Source organism: Lactuca virosa, chromosome 3, assembly GCF_052849685.1.
Source record: "Lactuca virosa cultivar CGN04683 chromosome 3, Lactuca_virosa_CGN04683_v6, whole genome shotgun sequence".
Lineage (NCBI taxonomy): Eukaryota > Viridiplantae > Streptophyta > Magnoliopsida > Asterales > Asteraceae > Lactuca > Lactuca virosa.
This window is the reverse complement of record NC_136428.1, coordinates 32686350-32697316: the sequence shown is the minus strand read 5'-3', so window position 1 is coordinate 32697316 and position 10967 is coordinate 32686350. Positions and strand designations below refer to the sequence as shown.

At 33.7% G+C, this 10967-nt stretch overlaps 2 protein-coding genes across 5 annotated transcripts; one reads left to right on the top strand and one right to left on the bottom strand.

Annotated features, from left to right (window-relative positions):
* Positions 1-3617: 3617 nt before the first annotated feature.
* LOC145163400 (uncharacterized) lies at positions 3618-7011 on the top strand. Its single transcript, XM_079082241.1, has 2 exons — positions 3618-3648; positions 5882-7011. The coding sequence occupies exons 1-2, from the start codon at positions 3618-3620 to the stop codon at positions 7009-7011; spliced, it is 1161 nt and encodes a 386-aa protein (XP_078938367.1).
* A 1707-nt stretch (positions 7012-8718) lies between these two features.
* LOC145162260 (WAT1-related protein At3g30340-like) lies at positions 8719-10745 on the bottom strand. Of its 4 annotated transcripts, none has more exons than XM_079081455.1 (6): positions 10342-10745; positions 10182-10247; positions 9970-10086; positions 9445-9880; positions 9141-9292; positions 8719-9060 (listed from the first exon to the last, which is right to left on the bottom strand). In XM_079081455.1, exons 1-6 carry the CDS (start codon positions 10527-10529, stop codon positions 8868-8870), a joined length of 1152 nt encoding a protein of 383 aa, XP_078937581.1. In that variant the 5' UTR covers positions 10530-10745; the 3' UTR covers positions 8719-8867. The 4 variants fall into 4 exon arrangements, with proteins under 4 accessions (XP_078937581.1, XP_078937582.1, XP_078937583.1 ...); XM_079081456.1 differs by having other exon boundaries at positions 10182-10244; XM_079081457.1 differs by having other exon boundaries at positions 9970-10105; positions 10342-10474.
* Between the last annotated feature and the right edge of the window lie 222 nt (positions 10746-10967).

Here is a 10967-nt window from a genome sequence, read left to right as displayed (position 1 = left end):
ATCAGAGGCAGGGCTTGATGACCCGGCTTGAGACTTTCCCTTCCAGTTCTGTTTTGAGAGAGCTTTCCTCTTCTTCCCGTTCCCTTGCCCTATGGCCAAGACAGGAGCAGCAACAGCAGGAGTGGAGTTAACACCCTTTCCCTTCAATCCACTCTCAGCTGTTCTCAGCAAGCTTTGAAGTTGACTCAACGTGACATCCTCTTTGTTCAAATGATAAGTCATTTTGAACTGATCATAACTACTAGTCAATGAGTGCAAGACTATATCGATAGCCAATTCCTCATCGAAATTCACGTTAAGTTTCAGTAAACGATCCACATAGAGCTACATGCATTGCAGGTGGATCGTGACGGACTATTTGTCCTTCATCTTGGTGGTTATGAGTGACTTGACTATCTCATACCTTTCTTGACATTCTCTTTGATGGTACTTCTCCATCAAGTCCTTGCACATCTCATAAGGCCAATAGTCCTCATAAAAGCACTGTAGCTTTCGTGGTGAAATTGGTAAATCGTCATTTACCTACCTTTATATAATTTGTAATTAGATTAAGACATCCCTCTTCTTAATTGTGAATTATTTAGTTGGATCCTAGCCTTAATATTTCATTTGGGTGTTATATTAAGGATTTCTTATCAAATCAAAACTTTTTCTTCTTCTTTTTCAGATTTCTACCTCAAAATAATTCCTAGATCTTTTGAGATTCATTGAACTATTCAATGACATGTTTAATCTCAGTTATTCCCTTTCCATTTGTGTTTGGGATACTGAGGATCACAAACAAGGTGTGAATAACCATGAAAATTAGCTTGGCACTCTCGATGTCGTTTATCACCTAATCAATGTGCCGGTTAACCACATACGCTACATTGATCAATGATAATTTACGAGCTACCCATTGCCACCCTTTATTAGTCCATATTAGTGTGTCGGTTAACCACACATGCTCAACTAACGACTTTTATAAAGTGCAATGTGCAATTTCATGGATTGGCATCAAATTCACATTTTCCTAAAGTAACTAAGATTGGGAATTTTGTAAAACATTTAGTTACTTCATTTATTCCATTATACTTTTTAATGAGAATTAAGTGTCTTATCAAACCCGTTCGGCTAACGACCCTCCACTAGTCAAGAGAGCGGTGGGTAAGAGTGGATACCCAATGGCAGTCATTTTATAGGTCGCTTCCTTAAACTCCCCTTATAGACCAACTTCGTGAATGAGGCCTACTAACGGTATGACGGACTTTGCTTATACATATAATATTAGACTTTTAATTTTATATAGTATAAGGGTGTATTTTAAACATTTAAAATACTAGGGTTTTTAATCTAATTTAAAAATTTCGAAAATTAATACCTTTTAATTTAAAATTTTAAATATTAAAAACCTTGATTTAATAATTATCCAAAATTAAACAATTAATTTAAATTATTAAATCAATTAAGGATTATCCATTAAATTAAATAAATAAATTTACCCTAATCTTTTACCCCCTAGATTTCGAAAATTGGGGAAGGATAATTACAAGATTTTATAATTATCTAGTAAACAATTAAGAGATAATTACCAAATACAACTATCCTATCCAAAACCCTAGATTTTCAAAATCTAATCTTGGGGTGGAAGGCAAGGCTTTCAACCATGCCTAATTTTCAAACATTCTACGGTTATGAAACCCTAAATCTCGAAAATATAGTGGCCAAAGGAAAAGGTTTAAAAAGCCTTTGCAATTTTTGAAAATAGGGTTATGAAACCCTAATTTGCGAAAAATCCAAGCCCTAGGGTTTAATTTCCATAAACCCTAATTTTGTCAAGTTCAATATATTGTATCAGATCTAATTGATAACAAAAACCATACGATCTGATACCATTGATGGGTTTTATACATAGCAAACAATCCTATGTGTGCATGCAACCCTAAATGTTGGATCTAGGTTTTCTCTATTAGACATAAAAGCATTGAACACAAATCTAGAAACCCTAGGAGGCATGTACAATTTCGAAATCAACATAAACTAGGGTTTAGATACATACCTTGATTTTTTTATGTAGTAATAACAAAGAATCCTTGAAGATCTTGAACTCTTGAGAGCAAGTGCCTCAAATGTGACACCTCTAATGGCTTACAAACACTCTATACAAGAGGATGAGAGGAGAGGAAGAGGAGGAGGCCCAAAAATTTGGCTCTACTAGAATTTTGGTAGCATAGGACGAAATCATGAAGGTTGGGGCTCTATTTATAGCTAAGGGGACTTAGATCCAAAGCTAGGGTTTTGAGGTGGAAACCCTAATCCCTTTAGCTTAGGGCCTAAGCAGCCCATGGAATCCCTTCCTTGAGGCTTGGACGAAATCCCCTAGAAACTTCCTGGGATTTTCGGTATACTCCAATAAGGGTGGTCCAAGAGCCCAAAACACCAACTATCAAATAATTACAAAACAGCCCCTGTACTTTTAATCAGTTCCTTTAATCCAAAAATTAACTCCAAATTAATTTCTAATTAAATACTAATTAATAATATAAATTATAATTAATATATTATTCACATAACATATTAATAAATCATTTTATACACTAATTTATTATTCATAATAATAAATTAAACCTCTCTCTCCAATAGTCATCATGTCAAGTTGCTAGAATGAAGGAAACTCAAAAGGACCGTACTACTATCAATTCAAGTATATACCAATTATAGTTATGGGCTTAGACACCTAATCCAACACTACACACATCCGGATGGATAAGGTCTAACAATCCTTTACCTCTTTCACATGTTCTAGTGAAAAGTGATTTCATCATCTTGCCCAGTCGATATTATTCGGATTCATCATCTGACATCAAGTCAAATGGTTCCAAAACCTCATCGTTTTAGAGTTGGGCGATGCAGTTCTTGTTAATGTTCCCAAGACGAAAATGACACAAGCATGCTTTGTCTACACTATTAGACGAATCAATATAAAGTATATTATTGCCTAAGTTATCAACATATATCACAGTTTCATAAACACCATTACAAGGTAAAGCTTTAAACATAAGAAAACCATTTTTATAATATAAAATATAACCATTATCATCATCAAACAAGTATAAAAAACATTCCCTAAACAATGCATGAAAAGAAATAATATTTCTTTTCAAATTTTGATGAATAAAAACAATTAATCAAATCTATCCTAACATCACCACCGAGCACTAGACCATAAGTTTCAATCTTGGTAACAGGTTAAGATCCCCTATTCCCCATGATCATATTTATTCTTCCATGCTCTACTTCCTCAGTTTCTCTTAGCCCTTACAAATCAAAATAAATATGGAAACCACATCATCTGTCAAGCATGAGTAAGTTGTGAGTTATTGACTTGAATAGTGTACATACCTGCCGAATATGGCTTGACTTTGACATCCTTCAAGTCCTACAAGTATTTTGGTCAGCCTCATTTCTAATTCCCTTTGTCATAACTATAGTAGCAAGTGGCCTCCTTGGGATCACTAACAACTGGAATATCAATGTTGGGCTTTGTGTTCGACCAACTTCCAGACGTTCCAGCATGGTCCTTGCCCTTCCATTTTGATTGAGGATTAGAATTTCTCTTCTTTCTTCGGTTTTGTCCAATGACCAGGAAAGGAGCGCTTGTCGCAGAAGGTACGTGGTTTTTCTTCATCCCTGATTCAGCAGTTTGCAACAAGTTATTGAGTTACGTCAATGTGGTCTCTGTGTTGTTCAAATGATAAGTCAAAATGAACTAATCATAAATAAGAGGCAAAGAGTTAAGGACCATGTCTATGGACAACTCCTTTTCAAAAGACACATTGATTTTTTCCAACCGATCCACATATATATGTATTCATTGCACATGGGTGCACACATATTCTCCTTCCTTTAACTTGCATGCCAATAACAACTTGACGACTTCATACCTTTATTATCTTGCTTTCTTGTGAAACGTTTTCAGGAAGATCCAAGCATATTTCGTATGGACAATAGTCCTTATAGGACTTCTATAGCTCATGTACCATGGTTGCAACCATTATACAAGCGACCTTTGTTCCGTCGCTAAATGTTGTTTGTAAGCAACAAGTTCCTCAGGAGTAGCAGTTGACTCATCGAATTCAATTAGAGGTCATTTTGAGAAGATACTCTTTATTCTTGTAGCGAATAGTCATTTTGAGGTTTCACATCTAGTCCATGTAGTTTGGACCAGCCAATTTCTCTTTCGATAAGATCGACAAAAGAGTGAAGTTGGAGTTGTTGGTGGAGGTTTGGGCAGCAGTAGCATCATCAGAAGTAGGCATCTATATTAAGAGAGATAGTTTTAGTTAGTTGACACAAATCCTTAATATTTTAGCCCAAAATAAATATTTAAGGCCAGGATCCAAAATACAATTCACAATCTAGAAGTGGGATGTCGTAATCTAATTGTGAATTTATAAAGGTAGGTAAATCTGTTTATAAATTACAATATAATATGAAATTCCTAGGTCATGTGAGATTCATGGAATCTTATCAATGACATGTTTAATCTCAGATTATGTTGTTCTATTTGTGACTAGGATACTGAGGATCACAAATAAGATGTAAATAACCATGCAAACCCACTTGACAACCTCGATATCATTTATCATCTCAAATTTATGTATCGTTAAACCAAACACGCTACATGAATAATTATAGTTTATGATTTATACCGTCACTCAACTTTATAGTCACAAATTAGTGTGTTGGTTAGCCACGCACGCTCCATTAACGACTTCTAAATAATGATGTGAGTTTTCATGGATTAGAATACATTTCACATTTTTCCTATATAACTAAAGTGGGATTTTTAAAGATGGTTCTAGTACTTTATATCATTATACTTTTCATTAGCTTATGTCCTATCAAAACTGTTTGATTATCGACCCTCCAACATACAAGAGAGCGGTATGTGAAAAGGAACCAATTCAACGGTCGTTTTATAGGTCGTTTCCTTATAACTCTTTATAACATGGTTGCGTAAATGAGGTCTACTATTGATTCGACTGAATTTTCTTATATATATATATATATATATATATATATATATATATATATATATATATATATATATATATATATGGAAAAGTTCAATAGAGAACCATAATTATTGGTTCTTCACGGAACCAAATCTTTTTTTTAATTTCTAGAGCTTATTCTTTATCGAAAAAAAATCTAAAAATATCTAAATTCATATATTAACATTGTGAATGTGAAAAGTATTTTTCGGATTCACCGTGTGAATCCGGATTCACATTGTGAATTTTCAAAGATTCACATTATGAATTTGATGTAAAAAAAATCGAATTTGATATCATTGGAAAAAGGATAAAAAGTTATGAATTTTTGTATTTTTAGTTTTTTTTTTGTTAAAAAATAAGTTCTAAAAGTTGAAAAAAGATTGGTTCCTTGGTTCCTTGGTTAATTATGGTTCTCTATTGAACCTCACCCTATATATATATATATATATATATATATATATATATATATATATATATATATATATATATATATATATATATATATATATATTGGAAAATATAAGCTAGACAAGGGTAGTTTGGTAATTATCTATTAAAATAGTATTTATTTTTAGTATTTAAGGTATTTGTTCTAGAACGATTAGATTGAACAATTGTGTTGGTTTGAATGGGTTTCATTTGACCGGTGCACTGGTTGGGATAGTAACTGTCATTTGACAGTTACACATAGGTTTATATATGGTACGTGTCCATGTAATGTTCTGTTGTTGCGGTAATTAATAAAGAATCGTATTTTGTGTACAAGGCAACCATTCTTCTGCATTGTTTTCTGTTAAACTCCTCCAAATTTTGTGTTTTTATTTGATTTGTTTCCAACATAGTGGTATCAGAGCCTGGTTTGTGGGTGTCGATTACAACAACTAAAAAAAAAAGAGTTTGTCCTGATGACTTCAACAAGCTTCCATGGGGTGCAATCTCAGATTCCAAAATTCACAGGAAGGAATTACCACAATGGAATATTCAGATGAAGGTTTTATTTGAATCACAAGATCTTTGGAGTGTGATCGACAATGGTTTTGTTGAACCAAGAGATCAAACAACTCTTTCGGCCCAGCAACGCACAGAATTGAAAGATACAAAGAAGAAAGATAGGAATGCTTTATTCCTTATTTACCAGGCAGTAGATGAAGTTATCTTTGAAAGAATCTCATCTTCAACTACATCAAAAGAGGCTTGGGATACATTGCACAAAACTTATAAAGGGGAAGATAAAGTTAGAGTTGTGAAACTACAAACTCTCAGATGCGAGTTTGATGGTATAAAGATGAAAGAATCTGAGTCGGTTGAGGATTACTACAACAGAATTGTTATGTTAACAAATCAAATCAGATTAAACAGAGAAGATATTGATGATAAAAGGATTGTTGAGAAAATGTTGAGAAGTTTAACAAGAAAATTTGAATACATTGTGGTTGCTATAGAAGAATCAAAGGATTTAAAAACATTATCTTTGGAAAGTTTAGTGGGTACCTTGCAATCCCATGAATTGAGAATGAGGCAATTTGATGATTCCCCGATGGAACAAGCATTTCAAGTTTCAACCAAATTGAAAGGGAAGGAACCTGGAAATGATTTGGGTGAAGATAAAAATAAGGATGATCATGATGGCAGAACTTCCAAGGGAGAAGGATCATTCAAAAGAATACCTTGGTCAGAAAAACAATGTTATTATTGTCACAATTATGGTCATATAATGAGGATTTGCAGGAAGAAGCAACAAGATGAGAGTCAAGAAGATGCCAAGTTCGTGAAGCTGTCCGAGGAGACTATGTTTTTGATGATTGAAGAAGATGATAAAGACTTTGTGGATGATTGTGTTTTTTCATTAAAAAGGTGTGATGCTGTACCAGATGAAAAGATTCTGGGCAATATTTCTGATGATGTTTTCTATGATGAATTAGAAGTTGTGCAATGCACGGTTGTGGATGTGTTTGGTGAAGATTGTTTCTGATGATGTTTTCGGGAATCTTGTCTAGCTTAAGGGGGTATGTTGGAAAATATAAGCTAGACAAGGGTAGTTTGGTAATTATCTATTAAAATAGTATTTATTATTAGTATTTATGGTATTTGTTCTAGAACGATTAGATTGAACAATTGTGTTGGTTTGAATGGGTTTCATTTGACCGGTGCACTGGTTGGGATAGTAACTGTCATTTGACAGTTACACATAAGTTTATATATGGTACGTGTCCATGTAATGTTCTGTTGTTGCAGTAATTAATAAATAATCTTATTTTGTGTACAAGGCAACCATTCTTCTGCATTGTTTTCTGTTAAACTCCTCCAAATTTTGTGTTTTTAATTGATTTGTTTCCAACAATATATATATATATATATATATATATATATATATATATATATATATATATATATATATATATATATATATATATATAAAGGCGTATTTAAAAATTTCAAAATACAAGGTTTAAATATTAATTATCTAAATTAAACTTTTAACTAATTAAATTTAAAGCAGTTAAGATTTAATCTTTATCTTTTAATTAAACAACTAATTAATTTTAATTAAATATTAATAGATTAAATAATTATTTCTAATTATACTATTAATTAAATAATTCAAATTTTATCGTATAGCATTAGTGACGACATCCTGTTGTTTTATTGCCAAAAAGATAACATAAGCAAAACATTTGATTGTCTAAAAGATTTATGGCTTCGACACACCTTTAGCGGCGAAAAAAACAATAGCAACGACACCAAACATCCATTTTTCTAAAGTCAATATACATTGCAACAAGACTAAAATTTAGGACCACACATATAATGAAACATTCTGAAAAAAAAAAAAAAAAAAAAACCAAAACTTTTCATACCACATCAATGAGTCTTGTAAGTTATCCAAAACTTTTCATAAACACATCAATGAATTTCGTAATTTACTCTATTAACAGATATTAATAATACCACATGTAGCTTTAAAGCTAATATTTTTTTGGGAAAACTACATACGTTCAAAATGCCACATGACCAAAATTGTATTAAACTTTGTAACAAAACTAAAATTTAGGACCGCGCACAATTAAACTTTTTGGGCAAAAACCAAAACTGTCCACACAACATCAACTAATCTTGTAATAATATCATATGTCAACAGTTAATTAGTAATAATATCATATAAAGGTCATTTGATATGTCTTTTACCGGATGTAGTAAGAGATCGAGTCTGGTTTTGTTGAGACTGTTTGATACCATACTAAGAAACCTCTAATTCAGTTCATGTTCCTCTTATATGTTTCTTATCGGTCAGAATCATGGTTGTGTTTGACCCGTTAGATCTTGATTCAATCAATAACTATCAAACAATCATAACTTATAATATAGTTATTTTTAGTTGAGTTAAAGAGTATATACAAAAACCATTTAAGCTTAAAATAGTCTTTTGGGAACTACATAGGTTAAAAAGACTACCAAAAATAACCAAAATTATACTTTTCTAAATAAGATTTGTGTTCTTTCTTCTACTAATAGGTTTGGGGAAGTTGGGATGGCATTTGCATGACATGAATGACATTACGGCTATTATGGTGCACCGGACAACACCTAACATTATGTTAGATCATCTTGGAACTCGAAAATTACGTATTTAGGGCCGTAGTTATGGTTGTGTGCATTTGAGGTGAGTGCAATTCACACATTTCGACAAGTTCCGCTTAATTTCACTGAAACAAATTAATCTATTTTTATTGGGAATATGGCATCTCGTAGTCTTATCGTAAACGGTTGTACAAGTTTGCGACATAAAAGCAATCAGATCAGAATACAAAGACAATCGAGACACGTGGTCTAACATTCCGCCGTTGGCGGATCCTTGGAACCACAAGTTAGAGACGTGGGATAAGACTCAGGGTCAGGGTCTTGAACCTTCACCGTTTCGTTTTCTGGATCTCCTTTTTCAACGCCAGACATTTGCATTTCTTTGTTCTTTCCCCATAGAAGAATGTACAATCCTGCTACGACAATAGCGGATCCCACTAAACTGTTCACAACCAACCAACCAAAAACCGGATCAACGACAGGATACAATAATTATATGATCAATGAATAAAGTAGCAGTACCTTCCAAGATGTAATGGTTCATGTAGAAATGGAATGTCGAATACTGCTGCTATTATCTGAACAAGAGGACTGAAAGCAGAACTGAAAACTGGACCCCTTTTCTTCACGCACCACGACATCCCAACAAAGCAAAACCCCGACCCTACGATCCCCTGTATGCAAATATTATCTGGAAAGTGAGATGGAAAGCTTCAAATCATTGTCATAGAAATGCATCTTTCTTTTTACCCTTTATATACAGTTGCTACATTAAACATGAAGGAAAAGTATGGCAGTAGGCAGGATGCTTTTTAATTTGACTTACAGCATAAAGGATGCTAAAGACTTCTAATTTTCCCTTAAGAATCCATGAAGAAAGATCTCTGTCGACGGACAAACTTAAGGCAAAAGATTGGATGGCACCAAAGAACATCATTATAGCGGTGCTTGAATACTGCAATGGGTATTTCTTTCCAATGTTTGATTGGACAAGAAACCACGAAGACCACAAAACTGTACCCGCAACCAAAGCCAACGACCCAGAGGCCCATCTCGCTTTCCTTGTAGTCAATAACGAGCTTAGCCTGCTGATCGATTGAGTATGAATGGAGTCGGTTGTCACTTGCTGTTGTAGGTGAGAGTGGTGGTTAAATAATGGTGTTCCTTTGTAGAGGGTCAGTAGCATGCCACCTCCTAAGCAGATTATTGTGCCTATCACTTTGGCTCTTCCAGCATTTGATTTTATGTTCACTCTTTCCAACCTGAAACAACGTGAAGAATTCTATCTATAGACGTATACAAATATATAGCAATACGGATTTACAATATAATAAGGCTCGGAGATACAAACCCAAAGGGTAGTGAGATGATAAAGGTGATGACAGGCACCATGTTGAGAAACGCACAAGTGAATGTGGCGGATGTGTATTGTAGACCAAGAAGGAACAAGTACTGCGTGAGCGATGCCCTGCATCGAGCAGAAAACCCTAAATTAATATTGAATAATTAATATATATAGATACCTCAAGAACTTAGGACAATTTATATATTTCTCTTACTAACCCAAGAATTGCATTTACGAAAAGGAAGAACACTACGCTGTATGTGAGCTTCGGCCGGTTCTTCCTGCTAGAATTTTGCATCAAATAATCACCAAATTCATAAAGATCCACGGAGTTAAATAGAATTGCATTCAAAACGAGGAGAGAGAAGAGAGATGTACCTTTCGAAAAAGAACGCTACAGGGGCCAAAAAGATGGTAGCGACACTCAGGCGATACGTAATAAAGACGAGATGGTTCAGTCCATCGACTATAACCTTTTTGAGGAGTACATTAATAGTAGCGAACACAAAATGGACGGCAACCATAACCAAAACGGGGTACCACTTTCCATTGCTCTTACTATCCATCGATCTTTTCGACTGAGTAGAACGAGTTCACACGTTTTTAGTAGATTTTGTAAAAGCAAACCATAAAACAAGTTGAGAGAAACTTCTGGTGATGTCTAAATAGACATATACGATACGGAACAGATTGCACTTTTGCTACTCAGAGAACCGAATTGAAACTCTCTTAGATCACATCAATCCTTTGTGCAGACAACTTAAATATCACACGAGTTTAATTAATATACAAGTATTTCTTTTATATTCTATTCTTTATATCTCTTTTGACTGTTCTTTTCAAACTAATTGGTAGTATTCGGGAATCAGCTGCTATCATAAACCATATCGTTAATGCATATTATACGCAACAACAAAAGGAAAGAACAAAAAATAAATGATCTAATTTAATAAGATAGAAAACCACACGGTAGCCTTCAGTTTCTCCTAATCATCATCATCATA

Excerpts from the sequence above, each read along its gene's own strand:
- LOC145163400 (XM_079082241.1), top strand. The coding sequence starts at position 3,618 with ATGACCAGGAAAGGAGCGCTTGTCGCAGAAG. Across the intron at positions 3,649-5,881 it reads AGGAGCGCTTGTCGCAGAAG|TGGTATCAGAGCCTGGTTTG; the intron begins GTACGTGGTTTT and ends TTTCCAACATAG.
- LOC145162260 (XM_079081455.1), bottom strand. The coding sequence starts at position 10,529 with ATGGATAGTAAGAGCAATGGAAAGTGGTACCCCGTTTTGGTTATGGTT. Across the intron at positions 10,248-10,341 it reads GTAGCGTTCTTTTTCGAAAG|CAGGAAGAACCGGCCGAAGC; the intron begins GTACATCTCTCT and ends GCAAAATTCTAG. Across the intron at positions 10,087-10,181 it reads TTCGTAAATGCAATTCTTGG|GGCATCGCTCACGCAGTACT; the intron begins GTTAGTAAGAGA and ends TGCTCGATGCAG.